Here is a 26,114-nt window from a genome sequence, read left to right as displayed (position 1 = left end):
GAGGAGATTCCTAACACCACGTGAGCAAGAAAAGGCTGAGGGAGTAAAACATGCAGCTCTAGCCCCGTGCACACTGGTCTCACGGGGGAGAGGGGTAAGTCGTACCCCTCCCGTGGGGTGAAATATACCTCGCGGAAAGGAAAGGTGGGATGTAGGGAATGGAGATTTGTAAACTCCACGACAAGAATCTGCCTGTACAGCCTGATTCTGGAAAGATCTACTTCTTAGCCCAGGGGTCTTCCTCATCCCTTCTCACCAAATTTTAGCCATTATATTAAATCAGTACCAACAACTGTCAAGTTCAATTCTTGTCTACAGCGAAACCCTTCGTAGCCACTAAAAGGATCCTGGAAATGCACCTCTATGGAAAGACGTTCTGAAGATTAAGTGAAATCATGTTTTAAGGCAGAATATATTTATAAATATGAACCCATTTATTTTAAAAGGGGTAAACATATAGAAAAGGATACATTAAGTGATTAAGTAGTTGTTACGAGGTAGTTAGGATTATGCTACAAAGTTATGCTTTTATGGTCTTTTTTGTTTGCCTAACTTTTGATTTTTTTCTGAAGTAAGCATAGTTACCTTTTAAGAGTCTGAGGAAAATGAACATAAGAGGGAAGGAGTCTTAAATGGGAAGAACGATGCCACAACTACCCTCACTCGGCCCTGGGGGCTGAAGGGTTCAGGGAAGATGTAGGTGATTCCTAATTCCAACCTTGTCCCTGTCACCCCCGACCCTCCTGGCAAGTAACAGTGAGTGGTAAGGGCCTCCCCCACTTCTCAAAGCAGAATCCCCAGGAAGCAGGTCACAGACGCCCTTGCTGGAGCCGGGGGAAAGGAGGAAGAAGGTGGGGAGGGTGCAGAGGAGAGAAAAGAACAAACGAAAAATATGAAGCCTCCTGGAGGGCTTGTTAAAACACAGACTGCTGGCGCTCACTCCAGAGTTTGAGTCAATGGGGCCAAGCATCTGCATGTCCAACATTTTCTCCAGTGTTAACCACTCCTGGAGAACTTCTGCTCTAAGCAGAGAAAGATGAGGAGGCAGCACACAGGTGTGAGCCTGACATCCAAAACCCGTGTAGAAGTGAAGTGTTTGCAATCCTTTTTAACAGTGAGGCTTGCTTCTCTTTTGGATGGGGAAAGATAATATCCCTTTCTCCCTGGGGGCAATAATGGAGATGCTAATGGTGGGAGAGCAGAAACTGGGACTGTCCTGAGAGCCTTTTGCACACCAGGTGCTGTAAGAGACCAAACAGATGCCTACAACTAATCCCACCCCAAGGAGAGCAAGTACCTGCATACAGAGATGTTTTATTAGGTACTGTTTCAACCGAGCAGCGGAAGGGGTTTCCCTCCCTTTCAATCTGCCAGTTTCCTCACTATGGTCTCCAGCAAAGCAAGAAGAATGTGAAAGGACCTGTTGCATAACTCTGATCTTTGCTCTTTTACCTGGCTAAAGCCAACCTGGCAGCCTCTTGGCTGCCTTGCAGCTGTAACCAGGGCTCACCTCCTTGCAGGAAGTACAACACAGAAGGTTCTGTCAACCTCAAAAGAGGAACTCCATTAGTCACTGAATAGACCAAGCAGCAGGGCCAAGCTACCCATGTTTCCCAACCACAAGGAATACACAAGATAATGGCCAAACCTCAGAGAATGTCCAGAACCTTGGGGGCTGCTGTGGGCAGGTCATGATTTTTACCTAGGCAAAAACAGCCTGAAGAGGTGCAAAGCTTGGCAAATGAAGGGTATGCAACAAACGTTGGCTGATGGGATCAGAAAAATGGCTCTCGATTAGATTGTTAGCCAAAGTCAAGGGGCAGGCAGGAAGCGATGTCTTTTTACATAACATAGGCTTTCAGGACCTAAACTTCAATCCTGGTGTAGCCATGTTCCAATTCTCGTACACCATGTTTCCCCTCAGAGAAGAATACCTTGAGGATGCTTCGGGTATCTTGCCAGTACCTTCTCTCAGATGTTCTTTTACATAACCACAGTGATTATAATACTAGAAGCATTGTATCTTTTTAAAATTTTTAATTAGTTTAATTTAAAAAAAGGGAAATCCCTCTCGTACTTATAGATCACAAGCTTTCTTTCCCCACAGTGGTAACTCTACAGCACTGAGGCACAGCGGACAATGGTTTGAACCAAGACCATTAAGTTGCTTAGGAATGTAGATTTGCAGCATTACCACCTAGAAGACCCACAGATATTTAGCTGTGAGTCCCCTGAGTATGGGGTCTCTGTTTAGTATTCCCAACTACTGTTACCATTAGTAGCTAACCTTTTTAAAGCACTTTATACGCCTGGTGCTACGCTAAGCCCTTTACATACATTGTCTTAACTAATCCTCACAGCAGCCCAGCGGGGTCAGTGCCGTTATGATTCCCATCCATTCTCTCCCAGTATCCAGCGCAGGGCTGGCAGGCAGTCAGCACATAAACATTTGTCAAATGGATTAAAACACTGTGTGTTACATAAAAACCAGCGACTTTCAAAAACGGAATGATAGGAATGTATTTCATTGATTCATTTCCACCGGAAAGGGTATACTTCATGAAAAGAGACAAGAAAGAAAGGCGGGGAAAGGGGCCTTTGGAATTAAATTGAACCAGAGGGGAAAACATGGACAGATATTTACGAAGAACAACGTGCAGAAGCTGCTCTGGGAAGGACAGAGGTGTGACTGCGGTCTCTGCCTTCTGTGGCCTTGGGACAGAACAGCCACTGAAGGCAGAACAGGGAGGTCCAGATCTCAGTGGCTCCAGGCAATGCAATCACCCCCCAGAACCACAGATCATTCCACAGTTAACACCCAAGTTCCAGCTTGGGGTCAGCCTCTACCCTTCTAAGTTGGGCTTGTCTAGAGTAAGAGAAACTGCATGCCCAGGAAGACAAAAATGGAGTTGCAGAAAGAAGGCTGGAAAAGGGCTCTAGGTCTGACTCTGCTACTAAATGGTTGGATGTCAGTTTCCTCCTGTAGAAAAAAAGATCTATTAAATAATCTCTAAGATTGCTTCCAGTTCTAACTTCCCATGGTATAGCCCCTTCTGCTTGAGAAGCCCCCCTCAGCTTTTAGACCCGTGCTCTTTTGAGGGCATGGAAAAGCTGGGCCTTGGTCTGAAGGAGAGGGCGGGCCGTGCAGCCACTCACATTCACTGAAAAGGAGAAGCACTTCAAAAGGATGGGGAGTCTTTTTAGGGCAGAAGAGAAGCACCAAGATTCAAGGGGAACTTCATTAAGTACAATACCAAAAACACTGCTCCAGACTAAGGTAGGCTTACAGCATTCTGGGGCTCCAAAGTGAATCCCTCATGTTCACTTTAGAAAAAACAAAACCAAACCAAAAACCTTTTATTTTGAATAAAAACACAGAGTCTGAGTTTTTATCTTTTTATCTCAGGTTAGGACTTACCAACCTGTAGCACATGGAACCCCTGGGGTGACACGCCTACAGCATGATCAGTGATTGTTGGACCCACAGTTGTACCAAAAGAGGACATTTGGCTTCCGCTTCCAATCTCCTCCACCCCAACCAAATCCATATACTCCTATTTCTACTAGGCTACATTATGACTGGAAGGCAGGGAATAATTGATATTCTTGTTACTACCCACTAGTCAGAGAATCAGGTATGGGAAGAAAACCATAATATCTAGGTTGGCAACAGTTTGTATGTGTGGAAATTCTCCCCAGATTAAGGTATATCCCTGGGAGGCAGAGAAAATCGAGAGATATAATGGACAAACATACATGCTAAGTGGTCAATTCAATTTTCATAGTGGTAAAGGCACTTCCTGGAAGATAAAGAAATAAAAAGGGATGTATACCTCAAGGCCCCAAGGCTTCTCTGACCCTTGGGTGGTTAACTAAAGTAAACAAAAGTGAATGTCACTTTTGTTCCTCTCTGAGGTTACCAACACCTTTCTAAAGGAACTTGGTGTCATGGTTTCACACATTAAATTCAGTTTATAAAATGAGCTGTATTAATTCATGGGCCAAAGAAGGAATATGCACATCCAATCATAAGATTTCTGCTTAGTGATTCTGGGGAAACACAGGGGGGAAAAAAGAAATTATAGATAAGGATGACTCGGGATGCCCTGTAAACCCCCATAACTCTTACCCATACCCTGTGATGTCAGCCCCAATCGCCCCTGTGGCGAAAGAGCCATGGGACTGTGATCCCAGCAACTCTCCTGTGAGCTTACTCGGCCTGGATAAGTCGCCACCCTTTCCTCTCTTCACTTCTGAGACAGTTTTCTGAACCAGGTACTGTCTCACAGTACAAATGGGGAGATGTGATGGCACATGGGCTTGAGAGGCAAGGACAATGATACAACAGTAAGCAAGTATAAACAAACGCCATGCACACTGTGGAGAAGCAGAGGAGGGCAACAGTCAGGAAAGGTTTTCAAGAAGGGACTTTTGTCCATATACCCAAAGTTAATTGACTAGAAAATTAAAGGCTCTAAAACTGGCTTCCAACTATCAAGGTCTGAAAAGTCTCTAGGCTCCATGATCTAAGAAGTCACAAATTCTGGTCTGTAGCACATGACTTGGCAACCCTCCAGGTGACTTGAAATGCTTTCTGTCACTCGGAAACAAGTTGCTTTTTCAAATTGTAAGATCACTAAAGGATAACCCAGAATGGACCCACTCCTTCAGCTATAGAGGAAAGTCGAAGTAGTCAAAGAAATCCTGAAATTTCCCACAGAGCGTGACATCAGTGATCAATCACCCTTCAGACACACACATGCCACTATTTCATGTTTGGCTATTTTCCACTTCCAAAAAGGCAGTTATAAATGTATTTGCTGTCCTTCTTCCTTCTCACCCATCTCTATGTCTGTTCTACCCTTGGTTTTCAGTTTTCCTGCCCTTCAATACTTATTTCAAGGTACGGAAGGAAGGTCATCTTTCATCAAACCACTTTGCCACACCCATACTCAATAGAACCAAAAACTGGAACAGAAGAACACAAGAGAGTTGCCTTCCTCACTTTTCCAAATCCAAAGACAAGCTCCACTAACTTCGTCCATATTTTTCTCAAATATGATCTTTGAAGGCCACACAGGTACGTCACTAAATCCTTGACTCTTACCCTAGTGTTAACAATTACAACCACTTAGGATTCACCAGAGCAAGTCCAGGATAGCTTAGCTTTGTGTCAAAAAGAACCAGAACATTCCACTTCCTCTTGGTTCCTTTGTCCCAGACTTTAGAAGGAGGTGTCCTTTAAATGCTGAGTGACTGGAAGCCAGTCAGTCAAGGCCCCTTGACTCAGGAACCATAGTAGTGAGTTCTAAACCATTAGCTTCACAGTCACCTGTATAACCAGAGGAACTGGTTTAACTGAAAAGGGAGGCCAACCGTCCCTGGTGTAGATGCCCTGCACTCCCATCAGCCTCTCAGACTCTCGCCCGAACCCTTCTCTGTGTTGCAGTTGGGCAAGCTTCTTCCTATGGAGTTCTGGGGCTCTGGACACTGCATTCAAGCTCAGTATAAGACATTATCTTTACAGTCTGCTTCGAATATATGCCTTCGGGCTGGGTGGGGACTCTGAGCTCTCCTTGCTGTTAGAGCAGACTCAGGGAGCCCCCGGGCAGTGCCCAGCACCTCAGACACATCATCCTGTCCAGCGGCTGCCAGGGGCTCTTGGAAGGGTGGCTGAGTCACGACCCCCACCATCTTTCTCAGATTGGAGCCCCAGTTTTCCATCTTCACATGTTTCAGATGTGGCAAAGAATAAGGACTGAAGAGGGAGAAGGCAAGAGGCACCCGCCTTTGTTACCCTCCTTCTCCCTTTTAAGCTGCTTTCACGGCTTGGGCCTTTTGCCTCCCTCTGTCTTCAGCTGAGAGACGATGGTCTCCTCCAGCTCTGGCTCCAGCATTTCCCAGTCCTGCAGACAGGAGGTGACCCAGCAGGCACCCCAAGGGGGCTCCCTGCCCCCTCCTCTTACCGCTACACGGAGAGCCCGCCAGGGCAATTCACAAACAAAGCAAAGGCTGAGAGACCCCTGGAGAATTACTCTGTAAGGGAGCTGCGGCTGCCACACATCTGGACTCAAGGAGGCAGCTGCAGGGCCTTTAGATAAGCACCGCCCACGTTCCCAAATTCGGCCTTTGGACAGGAAATGGACTCCCAAGAAATCCTGCTTGGAAACCCTTCACCATGAAAGCAGCCCAGCCTTGAGCGCAAACCCACCCACTCGGATTCCCTTTGGCCATTTCCTGCTTCCTCTCCCTTTTAATACCCCCTTGCTTCAATTCCCAGCCTTGGTTCTGAATGTTTCTGAACTAGGCTTGGATTTTTGTGAGGGTCCCTGGCCTGTTAAACTTCCTTCTCCCTCTGAATTCTGATTTTGAGAGTTAGCTACTACTCAGTGCCAAGCTATTCTAATTAAATGCAGGATTGAGAGAATCTGACGCTGAAATTATGAACCTTAATGACTTGGGGAAAGGTCCTTCAGATTTAATTAGTTTTTGTAGTCTCCTATCTGCTTAGGATGGAGAATTTGTCAGGGCTATGCGTGGGGTGAGCACAGACAACTCGGTGGTCACTTGGATGAAGTTTATTCACCAGTAACTCCCAGAGAGTTCCATCAGGACTCATTAGGCGAGGATGGGTAAGGAGACTGGGGCATTGCAAATAGGGGTGGAGGCGAGACACCCAATAGGTGAAATTTTAAAAAGGCTTATGTCAAGTGAGAGCCTATATTCTCACTTCTAACCACACAGAAACAGAATCTCCCCCACCCTCCAAGCTGAGGTGTTAAAGTGACATGAACTGTGTTAGGTACATCTGTTAACTCTGTCTAGGAAGGGCTCGATTTCTTTTTCAGCATAGGCTACACATTGATGACTTTCCTTCTGTCATCCTTCTCACCATCGTGTTTCGCAGGCTGATTCTGGGGAAATTAGTTGCTTCCTGCAAGTCTCCTCGAAAACACTAAAATTAGCAGAATAATTAAATACAGTCTTAATTGGGTACATAGAGAGTTCTTGGTTAATTAATGAGCCAAGCTCCGGCCCAGAGCCGCAGACCCACGGTGACCTGCCAAAGCCCTGGCAGACAAAAGCCCGCTCTAGTCCCCAAAGAAAGTTGTCACTTGGCAAAAATATTTCCTGGTGTAGAGACAAGTGTCAAACATTCCTATAGCTAAGAGTCATCTGTTAACCCCGCGGCTGAGGTCCATATGTAAATGAGAGCACGAAAAGTGTGACTCTGCCACTACAGGGACGCGCAGAGCTCCGAGTGGCCTCTCCCTCTCCCTCGCATCCGCGCCCCAACCCCTCTGCTGGCTGGAGCCCAGCATCCAAAGTCGCCGGTAAGTAACTGAGTTCCCAAACTTCAGCTCCGCATCCAAGTCAGAAGCTCCTTGAGAGTGGAGAGCAAGCGAACCGCTTCGTGCCGCAGAAACTGCAATGAACACAGTTGGGAGCAAACCCTCCCTTTGCCGTGCTCCCCTCCCCACCCGCATTTTCCCCAGACCACGGTCTACTCCCCCCCACCCCGCCACCCCATATTCAGCTTGCCCGGTCTCTGCCTAAAAAGAAGGCTTAGCACCGACAGCCACTCACCTCTGCAAGGGAAGCAACAGCAGCACTTCGCCAAGAGCCACCCCAAAGAGGGACCTCGGGTGTACGCGCGGTCGCCGCCCTTCATGCTGCCGCGCGGCCCCAGCGCTCCCGCATGGCCCGGGGTGCCCGCCGCTGTGGGAGCGCAGCAGGCAGGCCGCCGCGGCCGCGCGGCCCCGAAGCCAGCTCGCAACCTCGGCCGTCCCTTCCCGCCCTCCTCTCACGCACCGCGGCAACGACTCCGACTTTCTGGGAGCCAGGGCCACCTTGGGGAGAAGGGGAGGGGCCGGCGGGGAGGGCGGCGCTGGGGGCGGAGTTCCAAAGTCCAGCTGTTTGCCCGAGTCCCACCGGCAGCGTGGCCCAGAGCCTTATGCAAGGCCGCTCTGGCCGCTGGCACGGGGCACGCAAGGGGAGGAGGAGCGTACACAAAACAGGCGCAAAACAGGTGCTTCCCCTTTAGTGCAGCTTCCTCTCCTCAAAGGCCGCCACAATCAGCTCTGGCTTAAAATCCGCAATCCAATGAGGCCAAAGAGGTGGGAGAGAAGCAGATTTAGAAGGTTCGAGACTCAGTAGTGCTTTTTCTCTGACAGGTTCACCCCCTCCTTCTCCTCAGCCTCCGAACATGGACAGCCCCCTGTGTGTTGAAAACACCTTCACCTACGCTTTTCGTTCCTTCTTTTTAATATTTCAGGCTAATAATTAATGATAATTGTGCCTCCTCTTTTTATCGGCTCCGGGGTGGTAATGATGTTGTGGGAAAGCTCAGTATTGGAAAGAAACCATAAGACGGAAGTTCAAAGCTGTTTTGTCACCTAGTAGCTGTCTGACCTTAGATGAGTCATTTCACTCTTTTGATCTTCAGTTTCCTCATTTAAAAAATAAAAGAAGGAAAAAGAATTCCCGGTGCTTCCCTGGTGGTGCCCAGAAAAAAAAAAAAAAAAAAAAAAAAAAAAAAAAAAAAAAAAAGAATTCCCATGTTACAGGATTGCTAAGAGAATTTAAAAACACATATCCATGAAGTAGCTGTTAGAGAGATGTTTTATACTTCCAGTTGAGTGAGTGCCTACAGAGAAACTGCAGACACCTTACTCATGGTGGAAGATGTCCATTCACCACCCCCCAACCACACCCAGTGGGTCTATCATCCCTTTACTTAAACCCCTATCCGTTTCCTTTTTAAGCCTTTTCATATTTCGAGGTCAAGCTCACATGCCCCCGACCCCCCGAGAAGCCCACCGGCACCACACCAACTGGACCTTCCCATGAGCCACTGCGTTTATCACTCACAAAGCGTCTCTCCCATTCCTTGGCATCCAGATTTAGGAGAAGGGATGGCTGGAAACATACAGCACTCAAAGTAGCCCATTCATCAGGAAAAAAAAAAAAAAAAAAGGGAAGTTTGTAAGAGGGACAAAAACCAGAAGCTTGATCACTCAATTCCAACCTGGAAGAAGGACAGCCACAGGACAAGACTTTAGGAGTTACTAAGATTTGGGGCTTCCTTTCTCAGTTTGAACCATGCTTAGGTTTTGGCCTTATTTGTGTTGCAGCACCTGCCACATGGTTGGAACACAGTCGATGCTCAGTAAACACAGTAGCACACCTTCATGAGTAACAACAGCTAGCATTTATTGAGCATTTATTTGTGCCAAGCAGTTTCCTGGTTGCCTTCTATACATTAGGTCATTTATCCACACCAAAAAACCTTATAAGGTAGGGTCCTCTTTTAAATCTGAAGAAACTAAATGAATGAATGATGATGAGGCTTCGATGCTTTAACTCTTAAGAGAAACTCTAAAAAGCTTCACCATGTAGGAAGAGCAGAACCCAAAGTCAAAATCTAACTTCTAGTTCTACCACTGCCACCTCCCTGATGGCCCCTCCTGGCAAGTGTTATATAAGAATCTCACTGTCGAGCAAGAAATGTACCCCTGGTGCTCCACATGTGAAACAGCGAAATGAAAGTTGCGCAGGCAGCCCACACCCCAGATTCCGGAATTCACTGATCATCCTATCGGTCAGTCTCATCTCGACAGCTTGAATTACTGCGGGATGTGGCAAGCAGTACTGTTGTCTAGTTCTCTCTTCTATATCACCAAATATAACACCCATTTTGCTGTTCTTGCAAGCCCAGAGCAGAAAATGGCCAGCACCTTCAGCCCTTCGAAAAGTGAACTTTGTTTGCTTGTGATCCACTGTCTGGATGCTATGATACAAGAGTCCATATTTGGTCTACCCACCCAATCCGCCTCCTTGAATACTTTTGGGGCACTCTCATAGGAATTCAAAAATGCTTCAAAGTTGCTTGGTGAGTAACCAGTTCCTTTTTTACTTAAACCTTCCTGTGGGCCTTTGTGTTTAAGTGACACTGGATCATCTCTCCATCATAATCTTTTGCAAGAGGCTGACAACATCATCGTGTAGAAACTGGCTTGAATCAGATGTCTGAGGAAGATTCAGCCCTTGCTTCAGAAATCAGAGTCCTGGAAACTATTAGGTAAAAAATAAGCTTCGAGGATCTATTGTACAACAAAGAGAATACAGCACATATTTTATAACAACTATAAATGGAGTACAGCCTTTAAAAATTGTGAATCACTGTGTTGTACACCTGTAATTTATATAATATTGTATAACTTCAAAAAAAATCAGAATACAAGTAGACTCTAAAGTAGTCTTAGTCTCCGTGAAAAGGATCCATCAGGCATGTTTCCATTGGTCCTTATTATAACTCAGGAACCCATCCTACTGTCAACTTAAAGGCATAAAACCATTAGGAACACCTACCCATCTTGAATTGATATGGTCAGCACATTTTGGAGACTGGCTAGGCATCAATAACCCAAGAGTCCCACTGCCATCCTCGTGTGCCTTCCAGAATGATACCAGTGATGTCTACAACCCAGCGAGGAAGTCTTGAACACTACTGGGACACTGACTGATTTCAGACCAATTCATTAACTCAGCAAACACTTACTGAGTGCCTACTATATGCCAGGCTCTGTTCTAGGCACTGGGTCTACATTCACGAACAAAAACAATCCCAGTCCTTGTGGAGCTAGCCACTAGGACAGATTCAACATGAACGTGAAAGAGAAGGGAATCGATGTCAGATATCTGACCGAGTTTTCAGTTGAGGGATTTGAGAAAATAGGGGCCTGAATCCTCTAACTTACATCTAGATGTTGTAATTGTCCTCAGGACAATATGGAGGGGGTGGTAGGGAGATGGTTTTTAAACACAGATGCTTAATAGAATCATCAGGGAAGATTTTCTAAATTCTAGGTATTAGAATTTTTTTTTTTAAGGTTCTCCAGGTGACTCCAGGGTGGAACCAAAGTTGAAGAACCATTGATGCCTGGGTCTTCCTCCCTCCAACCCTCTCAAGATTCAGATTAATTCCCCTTTGGGTGAGGCTGGGCATCAGTATTTTTTTAAAGCGCCTCAGGTGTTTGTAAGATGCAGCACAGTTTGAGAACCATTGGTGGTGTGGTGTGCTGGTTCTCAAACTTGAGTGCGCATCAGAAATACCTGGATAGTGAGTTCAAACACAGATTACTGGGCCCGCTCCCAGACCTTCTGATTAAGTAGGTCTGGGGTGGGGCCTGAGGATTTGCATTGCTACAAGTTTCCAGGTGACGTTGATGTTGTTGGTGCAGGGGCCACACTTTGAGAACCATTAGTTAGCAAAGTCTCTCCCATCTGTTTGTAATCTACACCCCCTTCTTTCTGTAATAGCACCTTGATTTTTCTTTGAGGAACCAGCTCTCGTCCATTCTCAGACCATGTCTGTGGATGTAGTTGACTTCCTCCCTCTGTCCACCCTCCACTCTAAGGATGGGCCCATGACCCGGGCTCGGCCAGCCAGCCACAGGGACTGGTTCAGATTTAGCACATGACTCCATTTCAGCCAATGATAATAAATCGGAAGACCTTAGCAAGAACTACTGGGAAAGCAGCAATCCCTTCCCAGAAGATTTCTAAGTTGGTGGAATGTTAATGTAAAGCAGATGGAGGCCATCCTGCCATAACTACATAAGCAGAAGCTGCCTGAGAATAAAGCCAACATGGAGGAAAGAGATGAAATGAGAGCGAGGTAGCGGGTTGTGTGTGAGGTTTGATGCCATCACCTGAATACGCTTTTCCTCCAAAGTCTTATCTATCCCTGGACCTTATCTGAGCCCCCCAAGTAAACATCTTCTTTTGTATAAGGCAGTTGAACCTCTATAATCTCAAGGTTTTCAGACTCCACTCCACCTACTCCCAAAGTTCAGGTTAAGAACCTCTGAGCTACAGCAATATCTTTGGAGTGTTCCTAATTTCTAAACAGATGGTTCAATCTTATTCTTATTTTTGGCAGTTTGTCTTCAGTTATGCTTCCGATCAAAGTCTACCTTACATGAATTAGGCTCTCTGCCTACTGATGTGTCGATTTTATCTCATCTCCATTTCCCACAACAGTGAACCCCAAAGAATTCCTGCTGGTCTCAGCCTGCACACATACTGGGCCCGGTATACCACAATGCTGGGCTTGGTACCAGGGACTAGTGGGTCTGCCCTCTCCCCCCAAGTTAGCCACAGGCTTCAGGAACGCTGGACCATGACCTCAGGCATCTGCCCTTTTCACCAACAGACATGTGTCCAATTTTGTCCTTTAGACTTATGCTCCTCAGATTTGCAGGAACTGAGTTTTCCAAAATCACATTTATCCAGATTTCTTATTGAGAGCTCAGCCCAGAGAGAGAAGGCAATAGCAACTATGCCCCAACTCAGGCCTAGAGATTCCTGTGAGAACCTTCCTACAGCGACAAGTACAGTACACGCCTTCTCCAGAATATGCCAGGTGAGGGCTGTGGGCGTGGTTTCTGGGGACTGTGGGCAGCTCCACCCCAACCGGTCACTTACCTGCCTTTTCCTCCAGTAGTACATCTCTCTTCCAGCACCCACTCCCAGATTCTGATCCAGATTCCCATCTAGAGTTTGTAAAAAGCTCTGCACGTGATTTCAGTAAGAAGTCAGGGCAAAGGACCATGGACCTTGGGACTCTGGGATTACTTCCTGCGTGGTACCTACAGAGTTTAGGGAGCATCTGGACTCAAATGTTTTCACTTTCTCAGACTCTGACATCCTCCCACGACCCGCGACACTCTCTAGTTACTAACCGCATGCTCCTTAACCCTCATCTTCCCTGTGTAGATTTCTGGCCTGTGAACTGCCTGATACCAGGGTGGTTCATAATTTTCCCCATATTATCCTGTCCTGGCCTCCATTTCTGACTGTGGCTTAAAACTCTGAGGTTCTTTTCAAGTACTGATCATTTATACAACAAAGAGTTGGTTTTTGAATACCTACTATCTGCAAGTCACTAGGTTAACCTGTATATGGGAATTTATAACGGGAAAATTATATGAGAAACAGAAATTGAATAAGACTGTTCCCTGAGCAAAGACAAGAACAAGGTGAGTTCTAGGAAAGCAGTTGGTTCAATTTTTCTGTGGCAGAAAAGGGAAACTGGAGGCAGACCAAGACTGGACATAAAGTAGAGGTTTCATCCTTGTGTGAGGAATAATGATTATCAGTGACCAGAAACACTTATTAAAAGAAAGGAGGTGCAATTTGTACATTGCTTCTGTATTTAATTAGAACTCCAAATACGTCTTTCAAAATTGTATAACGTCCATGTGGACAACCATTCCCAGGTTATATGTGTTATGTTAATAGTAACGTCTACAGGAAAGCATGACTGCCAGCATTATGCATAGTAATCTCTTCTCCTAACTACACCTGTTTAGTGTGGTCTAACCACTGCACACCTGCTGGCCCCGTGGGTGCCTCCATCCACCTAGCAACAGCTCCCAGACTCCAAGGACTAAACCACCACTGAGCTCGTCCAATCTGTCTTCAACTATGCCCTGTAAAGGTGTCCCTCGCTCCCCCTCTGCCTGCCTAGCTGACAAGTGTCTGCCTCCTTCTGGCTGTCTCACTTTTGTGCAAAAAGCTTAGCCTCGGCTCGCCCTCTGTTTTTCAGGAAGGAAGCATGCCTGATCACCCTCTGAACTGAACCAAGCCCCAGGAAAGGGTAGTCCAGGCGATGCTGAAAAGGCTGTGGGGTTTCACAAAGGACCCGGGTGTCTCCCCCAGAACAACCAGTGCTCGTGCTTTTCTGGGGTGGATCTGCGGGCAGCCAGGACGGGTTCCTGGAGATCCAAGCTCAGGAGGAGACAAGCTATTTATCAAAGTGAGAGATGACTGCAGCTGGAGTTGCTAAAAACAAACCACTCCAGGTTTATCTACTTCCAAAAACGTTCACTTCTAAGTAGGTCAAAGTGTTCCCAAACTCGGACAGTAAGAAGTGCCCGTCTATCACTCTGAGTTCCAATTTGGGAAGGCTTGCCGTTGCTAAGTGTCCACTATGAGGGATGCTATTTTCATTCCAACTGTCAATGCCCCCTCCCCTCCCACAGGCAGAAATAGCAGCTGCGGCAGCATGTAGATTCATGGGTGCAATGAAGAGGTCTCTGACACATTAAATGCAAAGTGGATTTTGCCTTGATGTAACTCAGGTCAATTTAAGGAAGATTTCATTAATAGGAGGGAATGTGGAAGACACTGCCCATCCTTATATTTCTGAGTTTTCAACTGTTCCAGATAAAGGAGAGGTGCTTAACCCATGTGTCCCCAGAGAAGATTTCCCAGGAAGCAGGATTTCAAAGACATTCTCACTCAGAACTCCTAGCATCAGAACATCATTCCCTATATCCCCATCCTCAGGCTCCCCTGATAAAGCTTTGGCCGGTTTCCTCTACAGTTCTCAGGGGATGGAGGACACACTGAGCCTCGCCCTTCACACATGAACTCTCTCAGGGGTCCCTGATTCATGGTCCTTTCTCTTCCCCTCCTTTCCTCCTTCCTTCCTTTTCTTCCCTCTCTCCCTTCCTTCCTATAAATATTTACAGTAACTTCTTTTATGCCAGCTACTGTTCTTGATACCAGGGACAGAGTAATGAACAAAATAGACAAAATCCCTGCACTTGTACAGGAAATCTGGGGGGTTGCAGTATGGGGAATAGACAACAAACGTTAATAAATATGTCATGTAGCACCATAATTGCAATGAGGAAGAATAAAACAGGAAAAGGGGTACACAGTGGGATGGAAGAGGGTGGGAGTGAGGGAAGACCTCTCTAATCAGGTGACATTCAAGCAGAGATGTGAAGGAACTGTGGTGACAGCCGTCCAGGTATCTGAGGACCTGGAGCGTTCCAGGCAGAGGGAACGGAAGGGGTGGGTGCTGCCTAGCAGAGTGTCTGGCTCATCTGGGGAAACGTTCAGTCAGGCAGGCTGGTCAGGAGGTGGTAGGATTTGGTAGGAAAAAACATCCACAAGGATGTCCGCACCCTAATCCTCAGAAACTGTAAATATGTCACCTTACACAGCAAAGGGGACTTTGCAGATGTGATTAAGGACCTTGGGATGGGGAGAGGGTATCCTGGATTATCCAGGTGAGCACAATGTAATCAAACGAGTCCTTAAGAGCAGAGAACCTTTCCCACTGTTGTCAGAAGGAGATGTGACTTTGGAAGAAGGACCAGAGGGATGCAACGTTGCTGGCTTTGAAGATGGAGGAAGGGGCCATGAACTGAGGAATGCAGCTGGCCTCTAGAAGCTGGAAATGGTGAGGAAACAGCCTCTCCCCTAGAGCCCATGTTGGACTTCTAACCTACACAACTATAAGAGAATAAACGTGTGTTGTTTGAAGCCACTAAGTCTGTGGTAATTCGTTATAGCAGCAGAAGGAAACTAAGACAGAGGAGATGAAATCAGAGAACAGGCTCTGGGGTGGGTTCTGCAGGAGCCTCCTTGCAGCCACAGAAGGGACTTTGTTATTACTTGAAGTGAGACAGGGGCTATGGACTGTTTGAGCTGAGCTCTGGCCTCCCCCTGCATACGGGAGCCAGCAATGGTAATTATCTACGTGCCCACCTGTGTACAAAAGTAGGCACCCATACCTCCTGTGGCCTTCAGGGCCTTGTGGAGAGTAAGGCAAGTGGATGTGGTATCAGAATCAGTGTTCCTGGCTGGGGCTGGGGGACAATGGTGGGGAAACTAGGCAGCCCAGTCCTATCCCAAAGGCAAGTACAAGAAAAGGAGCAGGCTGGTCCATGAGTGGACAGCCTCTCTGCTGCTGGCGGGCAGGGAGCTGGTATGAAACATGGCGAGACTTGCAAATGGAAGCACTCCTCATACATGCTGCAGAGTTTGGGTTCAGACTGCAGTTTCAATCCTACAAGGGTCCTGGAGGAGGGGTAGCTGTTTTCAAGGTCTGAGTGACACAGGGGAAGGCACTGAGGTGGCCTGAGGAGGATCCTGACACTGGCTGGCCAAGCAGCATCAGAATCCCGCCGCTGAGAGCTCCTGAGGCCGAGGCCCGCAAGGGCTGTTCCTCACGACCTTTACGATCCTCTCACCTGTGACCTTCCCTAAGCAGATAGGGTGGGCACACCCCCAGCTACGAGACCACTGTCGCTCCTTCTCTGCTTCCCAAGCCACATCCAGTGCATGTCATTTCTGGGTCCCCTGCTCTTTTGTGGGGAAAGTGGTTTCAGCTTAGCTAGCTCTAGCAAGACAAAACTGCATCAACTTCTCTTTGGGGAAAGTTCTGTTTTCTGGAGTGACCTCCTCTCCGTCATCTATCCCCAGCTTCTCCTAGGCAAGCACCATCAGTGGCAACCTCTCCTCTCTAGTTGAATCCGAGGCTCTCAGTTTAGCTCTGAGCTCCACCAGCTCTGAGCTTGCTCACGAGGCTTCAAGGAGCAAAGATGCTATTCAAGCCTCACCCTCCCTCCGCTCTGGATGATAAGAGGCATCATCCTCACGCACATTTCACAGATGTACAGTGGACACCAGGAGGCATGAAAGTGCTGTTGAAACAGGTGTCTGGCATGAGCTAAGTCTCAGCAGGCCAGCTGCAAAAAGGAGAGAGGCAGGATCTCTGCAGGGGGCCCCAGAAACATCAGTTCCTTCTCTTGATAACGCAACATCTCCTCCTGTGCCAGTCCTTCTTGGAGGCAGCACTGCACTGGGGTGTACTTAAAGGAGGATGTGGCCTGGCCTGACATTTTCCTATTTGAGGCCTTGATTCTAAGCCCTTTGATGTCCTAAATAGTATCAGAAAGATGGTAGCTGGTCTTAGGTAGGACATCTCACCCAGAACAAAGTAGTCTTGGGGCAATTTCTAATTGTCTTTGTTGCTCCCTTAGTTTTCAATGGAAACAAAGGAGGGAAGAGTGTGGACTGAATGGCACCTATATCTCCCTCTTCCTGAAACTGTCCTGGGAGGGCTTCCAGTTGGTCAGTAACTATTGAGCCATCTCTGGCCCATCCTAACATAGACAGGTAAGTGGAAGAAATTCAGTTAAAAATAAAATAAGGCAGTTTTTACAAAACTGCCCTATGCCCTTCTCCTCTTTGAATTAACGAAGGACACCTTCATGCCCAGCCTGACATTCAACATCTGAGCACAGCTCACCTCACATAGGTTGGCCCATCTCTACGGTGTGGTTGGAATGTTACCTTTAACAACCAGAGTTAATCACTGAAAGAACAGGGCATTGAGAGGTACAAGCCAGGGAATAAGTTGAATTTTCAGCTTAAATATGTCGTATATAATCTCTACCCACTGGGTAGAAGACAAAAGAAAGTTAGAAAAGAGGAGTAAACCATTATTTCTTGGGAAATCATAGAGCCAGATGGACCTGCTGTTGGTAGACTGCAGAAAGGGCCCAGAGCAGGCCAGGAATGGAAAATGAGAGAGAGGGGAGGGTGCAGAGTAGAGACAATGTCAGGCCTTTGCAAAACCTATGGATGGAACTAGAAACAGAACCTTGACCCCTTGACCCCTGGAGAAGATTCAGGCTGGAAATACTCTAGACACCTCCCTACAGAGGTATCAGAACTAGAACAAAGGGCAGGCAGGGAAATTAACATTCATTGACTGCCTCTAGGGTGGTAAGCATAGGCTAGAAGTCTAACTCAAGGGAAGTGGGCATTATTGCCCATTTTATAGATTTTAAGTATCTTGTCCAAGGTTATCAACTAGTCAGTATCTGAGCCAGGATTCAGACCCCCCAGATTTTCTACCCCGAGACTCTTAGTTACTCCACACCTCTCATCATGTCATTGTATGGTCTACCACATACCATTGTAAAGCCTTGTGCATAGCAGGGTCGCTTTTGTTTTATTCTAAACAATTAGCCTGCACACGTAACAAAAAGGCCAACTTCGCAGTTTAAAATCACTTTTCCTTAACATTGCCTCCTCTGAGCTTCCCACAGCTCTGAGAGATGGGTAATTTTTATCAGCTTCCCTTATAAATGCAGAAACCAAGATGAAGTGAGTTTCTACTCATTCCACACCCTGTCCTCTTCCTGGCCCATCTGACACCCTGAGTACAAAGCCCTCCCCTGTTTTCTCAAAGATTTGCAAGTACACGTCTATGAAAAAGATAGGCTGATTGTAACGTATTAGATTGAACCATTTAAAATTGCTGACTTTCAACCAGTTTTGACTACAAAAATGGCAATTTCATGTGGTTCAACCTAATAAATTGGACCTCAAAATGAGGATATTTATGCTATGCCTGGATGGATTAAACATAGGATACTTAGGCTAATCACTTTAGGTTGCTAAAGTGATTCTCTCCTGATGTGGAGAGAAAAAAAGCAGACGTTTTAGAACTGGAAGGGATTGTAGAGGTAAATCAGGAGGATATGGATAAAAGGTTAAAAAAATGCTACTTTAGAACAAGTAACAATATGAATGACGGCAGGGAATAACCAGGAAAAAGGACCAGCCCATTGAGAGCCTCAGAGTGGAAGGCAGTTACCACTAAGCCTGAGCCCAGAGAAAAGGAGATGAGATCAGAGGTGTGTGAGAGACCAAGGCACCGATGTGCAGGGGTAAACAGTATGGAGGTTCCTTTAAAAACTGAACACAGAGTTATCATATGATCCAGCAATCCCACTCCTGGGCGTATATCTGGAAAAGACGAAAACTCTAATTTGAAAAGATACATGCACCCCAATGTTCATAGCAGCACTATTCACAACAGCCAAGACATGGAAGCAAACTAGCGGTCCATTGACGGATGAATGGATAAAGAAGATGTGGTATATATATATACACACACACACACACACACACACACACACACACACACACACACACACACATACATACAGTGGAATACTACTCAGCCATAAAAGGAATGAAATAACGCCATTTGCAGCAACATGGATGGACACAGAGATGATCATACTAAGTGAAGTAAGACAGAGAAAGACAAATGCCATATGATGTCCCTTACATGTGGAATCTAAAATATGACACAAATGAACTTACTAATGAAACAGAAACAGACTCACATACATAGAAAACAAACTTATGGTTACCAAGGGGGAAAGGGGGTGGGGAAGGGATAAATTAGGAGTTTGGGATTAACAGATACACTTCTATATATAAATTAGATAAATGACAAGGATCCTGTATAGCACAGAAAACTGTATTCAGTATCTTGTAATAACCTATAATGGAAAAGAATCTGGAAAAGAATATGTATACCTGAAACTAACACAACACTGTAAATCAACTATACTTCAATAAAAAACCACACACACAAATAATCACCTTAAACAGTCTAGGATTGTTGAATTTAATCCATAATGTTTTTTTCTGCTCTAAGGATTTAATAAAAGATGTATGGAGAAATTGATAGGCTCTAATGAAATTCTCCCCAAGGAAAGAAGGGTCTATCATTTTAGATGCAAATCAAATTACTTTGTTCTAGATGAAGATCAGAAGGGGCTGGAGAATGAGAATTAGGGCTGGTGGGTTTCAAGTGGGGGGCTGGGGAGGAGGGCATAGGAGGAGAATGAACAGAAAGGACCTGGATTTCAGCACTGAGTAAGAGGAATTTTCCAACCATTAGAATTGTACCAAAATACAACAGGCTTCCTCTATAAGTAATGAGCTCCCCATCCCTGGGAGTACTCAAGTAATGCTTGGCTGACCACCCATCACTGCGCCACCAAGGAAGCCCCCAACAGAGACATTTTAAGAGGGGGTCCTATATTAGGGGAGAGAGTGAGCCAGAAGACTTTCAGGGTGCTTTTCAATTCTACGATTCTAAGAGCCCATAAAATTCAATGTTCTGAAGTAAAATGAAATCTAATCAAGGACCACTTCTACTCAATTATAAAAAGAAAAATTTTAAATTCTAACCTGTTATAATTCTGAAAAATGACTAGGAGCTCCTTTTAGAGTCTCTACAAATACATCTCCATCTATCTTAAAACACACTTTTCTTCAAGAAGTGTCAGCCCTCAAGTTAATTACATTTCTCATTCAAATGTATTAATTTTTGGTTTTAGTTATTCTTATTCAATAGTGACTTTTAAAAACAACCTTACCACTATTTTTCATTGCAAACATACTATATTCAGTTATGTTACTCTTAAATAAAATTTTGTAGGCTAGCATGGAAACTTATTCCCATCCTCATCCATCACACTTTCACATATAATTTTGTCCTATGGGGTGGGGGGTGAGTCCTGGATTTCAAAGTGGCTGCCTCACAGCTGGTCAATTACAGATGTGGTCCTCTGCAAATGGAGTAGGAGTGGAGACCAGCAAGCTGTAGTTTTAACACGTCACTTCATTCTTGAAAGGCAATGTTTGGGGACTATTCATCCTTCAATTTGTTTTCTCAGCTTCCAGTGGTACAGCCCCATGGGTGGCATTACGGAGTAAACGAAAACCGTGAGAGTTTAGTTGTTGACTAGTTGCTCCTAATGCAGAATTACACTGAAAAGCAAGAGAGACTTGTAGTAGACCCCCCAGAGTCGGTAGACAGGAGGAGCCTGTAAGTGTCTGCATTCGATAGCAGAGCAGATAGGAAAGGCACATTCTGGCCCCTGGAAGCAGAAAGTGCAGGGGGTTCCCATCCTGCAGTGAATCTGCTGGACAGGCTGGACCAGCTCCAGTGGTTGGCTGGCCCCTAGCAGAGCTGGACCCCATTCAGCCTGCTAGCCAGAGTGCTGCTCGGGGCCATTGTCCGCTCCAGCCAGGGACACCAGGCTTTTTCTAGCGGGCAAAGCACACACAGGATGAAATCTGTCTGCCGCTACTGCCCGTAGGGAAGGGAGCACAGGAGGCCAGAGGGGAGAGAGAGAGTGGGAAGGCAGTATGTGCTTCCGTGTGTATGGGGCTCACGCTCTCTCAACCTTCACCCAGCTAGACTGGTTAAATCCAAGGGAGTAGAGTCAGAGTGAAGGATAACAAACTAAAGTAGCTGTCTCAAACGCCTTCAGACTTGGGAGGTCATAGAGCATTGTGAAGAGAGACCTTGGGGAATGGACAGACCTGAGTTCAAATCTAGATCTACCACTAGTAAGCTATGGGCAAGTTACCTGATCTTTCTAAGACCTGGTTTCCTTGTCTGTAAAATGAGGAAAACATTAAAGCATGAACGCAGAACCTGGCCCGTAGTAAGACTCCATAAACGTCAGGTATTTTTACGAGTTGACGTCACACTTAATATAAGTCCACAGCATCACAGACTTGCCTAGCATCTTCAGGCTGTTGGCGGTACATGCCTCCAGAGCCCATTGTTCTCCACTGCTCCGTACCTTCACACCTTCCCCAGCCTGGGTAAGCTGTTCCTAAGGCCGTCTAGGTGATGACGGGAGAAGGCATCAGGAGACCCCATAAGACAGAACTCCCTGTAAACAAGCCGGGGTCACCATGGGCACTGGCCCTCTCCTCCAGGACATCTGCCCCAGGGCTCACCTGGCCCTGGTTTAGTTTGGCTAAGCAAACAGGCGTTTCCTTATAGCTTCTCCAGGTGCTCGGCTGGAGCCAGGGCAAAAACTGTACAGGAAAAGGAAAGGAACACAGGTATCCTATAGAGCTGGGTGGAGAAGAACCTAGACTGTTTTTTGGAACCTGGGGCAGAAGTACCCAGGACCAATGCTTTTTTAAAAAAAACATTTTTAAGGGTACAGTTCAGTGGCATTAAGTACATTCACAATGTTGTATTACCATCACCATCATCCATCTCCAAAACTTTTTTCGTCTTGCAAAACTGAAAATCTGTACCCGTTAAACACTAACTCCACATTCCTTCCCTTCCCCCAGCCCCTGGCAACCACTATTCCACTTTCTATGAATTTGACTGCTGTAGTTACCTCACATAGTGGAATCATACACTATTTGTCCTCTTGTGTCTGGCTTATTTCACCTAGCATAATATCTTCAAAGTTCATCCATGTTGTAGCATGTGTCAGATTTTCCTTCCTTTTTAAGACTATATAATATTCCATTATATGTATATACCACATTTTGTTTACCCATGCATCCCTTGGACACTTGGGTTGCTTCTACCTTTGCTATGAACATGGGTGTACAAACAATACCTCTCTGAGTCCCTGCTTTCAATTCTTTGGGGTATACACCCAGCAGTGGAATTGCTGGATCATATGGTAATTCTATGGTTAATTTTTTGAGGAACCCCATACTGTTTTCCATAGCAATTCACCATTTTACTTTTCCACCAGCAGGGCACAAGGGTTCCAATTTCTTTACATCCTCACTAACACCTGTTATTTTCTATGGTTTGTGAAAAAAAAATAGCCTTCCTGATGGGTATTAAGTGGTTTCTCATTGCCATACTGACCTGCAGTTCCCTCATGATCAGTGATGTTGCCCATCTTTTCATGGGCTTATTGGCCATTTGTATACCTTCTTTGGAGAAATGTGTATTCAGGTCCTTCGTCCATTTTAAAATCTAATTGTTTTTTTTGTTGTTGAACTGTAGGAGTTCTTTATATAACTGCATATTGCCCCTACCAATGGATCTTTAAGTCCCTCCTAAGCCTGACACTTGGGGGGTGGCAAACCCCTAAAGCCGTGACTCTCAGCCCATTAGAATTACCAAGGAACATAAAAAATACTGATGCCCAGGCCCTTGGAGGCTCTGAATTAATTGGTCTGGGGTGGTGTGTGAGGCATCAGTAATTTTGAGTCTCCTCCAGGTGGTTCTAAGATGCACCCAGAATTGATACCACCGCTACAAAATCTTTGTCCCTTGGGAGGTGCTGCCCTCGCCACTTACTGCTGAGAAGGTGAGAGGGGATTAGGAAGGGAATGACTAGGTCCACAGGGCCCAACCCCGGGGAGAAGCTCTACGATGTCAGGGGGGCATTAAAATAAGAGGAAAGGCAGGCTGCTCTACTTTGTCACACAGTTCCACCAAGAGTGCTGCCACAGACATATCAAGAGGAAACAAGCAACCACTGTCTCCTGAGAAAGCACAGGAGGGAAAGACTGGAGAAAGGGCCTCCGGCCTCCAGGAAGCCCAGCAGGCAGCGTGTGTGGTGCAGGGCAAGGAGGCGGGAGCCCTGGGTCTCCTCCAGCTCTGCCACCAACTACCCCTGTGACTTTGGGGAAGTCACCTTGCTTTCCTGTGCCCGAAGGTGCCCCTACAAGAGAGGAAACTGGCCAGTGCAGTGGTTCTCAACCCTGCTGTCCCTTGGATTCACCTGAGGAGCATTTAAACAACTCTGGCTCACTCCGGAAATTCTGACCCCACTTGTTGTAGGTGGGGTCTGAGCCTTGTCATGTGGTAAAGCTTCCAGGGGATGCTAGGTGGCCAGGGCTGAGAGCCCCACTCTAGTGGTTCTCCAAGTCCCCTCCTCGTGCTTGTAAGAAGCCATGATGGCGTCTGAGGCAGCTGGAAAGTTCTGTGACACACTCCCTGTGTTTTCTCTGACCTCTAGCTTGCACCCCGCATCCTCAGCTCCATTTTCAATGAACTCTCTGCTAACTCGCCTCCCTCTGCACGACTTACCCTGAATGCCCCCACGTCCCCAGCTGAGCCAGGCCAGGGAGGGATGCACCCAGCCAGACACCAGGGAGGCCAGACCTAGGGCAAGAAGCTTCTGGTCTCCCCTCGTAGCCAAGCCCTTCCTGACGGACCACCCCACACTTAGACATGAGTGACCAGTTAGCTTTTCCCAGCAAATAAATCGCTGTCCTCGCTTTTGTCTCTGGAGATGGGAGTTTTTAGTCATTTTGCTGAATAATCTATGGAAGTGATATAAAAACTGTAACTTGTCATGACACCTAGGATGTACTGAGTGTCAGGCACTGCTCTAAGTGTTTTGTATATCTTATTTCATTTCAGGTGCTCAATTCTAACCTCTTTGTGCCCACGTTTTCCCCACGGTCAGACTTCAAACAGAACCGTACTCCCGAGACCCCCTGCTTTTCCTTGCCTGGTCCCGCGAGTTTCTCTAGGGGCTACTTCAGAGGGCTGAGAGCTGCATCTACAATTACAGATGCCACACAACTTCCCACCACAGAGAAAAGGCGGAGAAGCGGGTGGCGGCTGAGCCGATAGAGGGGAGCACAGGTGCGTGTGGAGGGAGGAGAATCAGGTTTTAGTTGCCATTCTCCGGATGGAACCCCCGCCCCGCCCCCCGCGAGGCCCTTGCAGCACCAGAGCCAGGCAGCACCAGTGATGCAACCTGCTAGAGCCACCTCGTGGAGGAGAGGAGGAGGTCAGGCTTTTGAGATGGACCCGATGGAATTCCAGCAAGGAAAACATTTCACAAGGTAATTAGTCCATAGCATCAACAGGTCTCCGTGGCGACCCTTGTCGCTTCCTCCCAACAGAACCAGGTCCCTCCCTCTTCCCAGCCCATAAACACCTAGCGCAGGTCTGCATGGAAACCCTGATGCAGGTTATCTGACCAGTGACAAAAAGAAGCTCAGAACTAAGAGAACTCTGGGTCTGTCCCTCTCTGGGCCTGTTTCTTCCATGTAAAACAAGTGACTTCAAGGCCGCTGCCAGCCTTCCCCCGCCCCCTGCGTTTCTGGCCCAGAATGTCTGGAGTGGGTTCTGAGAATTGGCATTTCTAAAAGTTCCCAGGGGATGCTGATCCTGCCAGTCCAGAGACACCCCTCACACTGGAGATTCACTGTTTTCAGTGGTTCAGTCTGCCCGACTTGAGAAAAAGCGAATAAACAAGCATGTGGAAGGAACACAGAGCTTACATAAAACAGAAGCCAAGGCTCCAGTAATCTGTCAAAGGCACATAAATGAGTGTCTCAGGCCCTGGCAGGGCTGAGGGGAAGGTCAAACCTGACGCGGTTGTGCCGTGCGTTCCCTTGCAGTTTGCTCGGTCCTTTGTGAAACATGAGCATCTGGGTAGGGGGGTGAGGGGGCCGGGGAGCCTGCAGTAGCTGTGGAAGGGGCGGGGGTCAGAGGAGAAAGGAGGAGTCTAGGCTTTGGGCCATGGGTAGAAGAGGACTTTTCTGGAGGTTGGGTGATACAATGGGAGAGTTAGAAGAGACCTTAGGGGTCATCTCGCCCCTACCTTTCACCAAGGGGAAGAAGCAGTCCATCTCCACGCTGCTTCGGGAGTGGGAGATGCACAGGGCGCTGCTGGGGACCAGGCCCTCCTGTGGGGGACTCCGTTCTGTGGTGCGGACCAGACACCAGCCCGGCCGTTCGCTCGGCCGCTCCAGCAGTTCCACTGTCTGTCCCACCTGGATGCTCAGCTCGCTGCTGTGGCCTGCGTTGAAGTCCTGGAGGACCACAGTCAGCTCACAGCCGCCAGAGAGCTTGGGGGTGGGGTGGGGGTAGAGTAAAACATGAAGGCGTGGGGGAAGGAGATGAAGGGGGAAGGTGCAAAGTGTGCATGAGAACAGAGGAGAGGGGGAAGGAAAATAGAAAAGATGGGATTCAGGGTGCAGAGAAGGCAGAAGATGGGAAAGGGAGTTGGGAACAGAAAAGGAAACAAGAAAAAAACAAGAAATTAGCACAGTGCCATTCAATTACTCAGCTGTTCTCCCTGCGGCAACAGTCTAGAGCCTGCCCAGAATGGGGCTTTGCTTCTAATTCCTTCTTGTTCCAGTGGAGTTCTTTTCATTATTCCTTTACCAAGCTTCCAGCTAACTGTGTCCTCCAACCCCTTCCCCAGTAGTCCCTTTACTTCTTCCAAGGGCTCCGCCCCGTGCCCCACGCCTCCCTGCATATATTGGGAATAATGGAAGAGAAGACCTCCCTTCCTTCTCACCCCTGCAACCCTCCCCATCCCTACCCCACGCTGGAGCCATCAGCATAAACAGGAGGCACTAGTGACATAAAAAAGAATGAGCCCTCAACTCAAAGGCAGAAGAAGAAGACTGTTTATCTGGAAGGGGAATAGAATTGTTTTACACTGGTTCAGCCACCGGGGACCAGGAGGAAGAGTGGGAAGATGGGCAGGGACGAAGGGGCACATCTTCCTTAGGAACCGTCCTTAGTGCTCCAGCCTGTCCTCCCTCCAGGCCTGGCACTGCTCCTGGGGCAGAGTCGATAAAACTGGGCAGAGAGACCCCGAGATAGGAACACCCTCTACTAGCTGAACACTCAGGCTTTCACTCTTACCACGAGAAACCATTAGTTATTCATTTGTCTTCCAGAACTC

The 26,114-nt window shown here is 47.0% G+C and overlaps 1 protein-coding gene across 5 annotated transcripts in view; it reads right to left on the bottom strand.

The window, feature by feature from the left end:
* The window catches only part of KALRN (kalirin RhoGEF kinase), a 573,088-nt gene that overhangs the window by 106,883 nt on the left and 440,091 nt on the right, over positions 1-26,114 (bottom strand). For 2 of the 5 annotated variants that reach the window (XM_024756492.1, XM_024756493.1), the window contains exon 34: positions 25,020-25,266. In XM_024756492.1, coding sequence (XP_024612260.1) covers positions 25,020-25,266 — 247 coding nt within the window. Of the gene's footprint in view, positions 1-7,587; positions 7,809-25,019; positions 25,267-26,114 lie in introns of those variants that run through there. The other 3 variants (XM_024756496.1, XM_024756497.1, XM_024756495.1) reach the window with 2 other exon arrangements.

This window comes from Neophocaena asiaeorientalis, unplaced genomic scaffold (assembly GCF_003031525.2).
Source record: "Neophocaena asiaeorientalis asiaeorientalis breed wild unplaced genomic scaffold, Neophocaena_asiaeorientalis_V1.1 scaffold22, whole genome shotgun sequence".
Classification (NCBI taxonomy): Eukaryota; Metazoa; Chordata; class Mammalia; order Artiodactyla; family Phocoenidae; genus Neophocaena; species Neophocaena asiaeorientalis.
The sequence above is the reverse complement of the archived record's forward strand: the minus strand, read 5'-3'. Positions and strand labels throughout refer to the sequence as shown.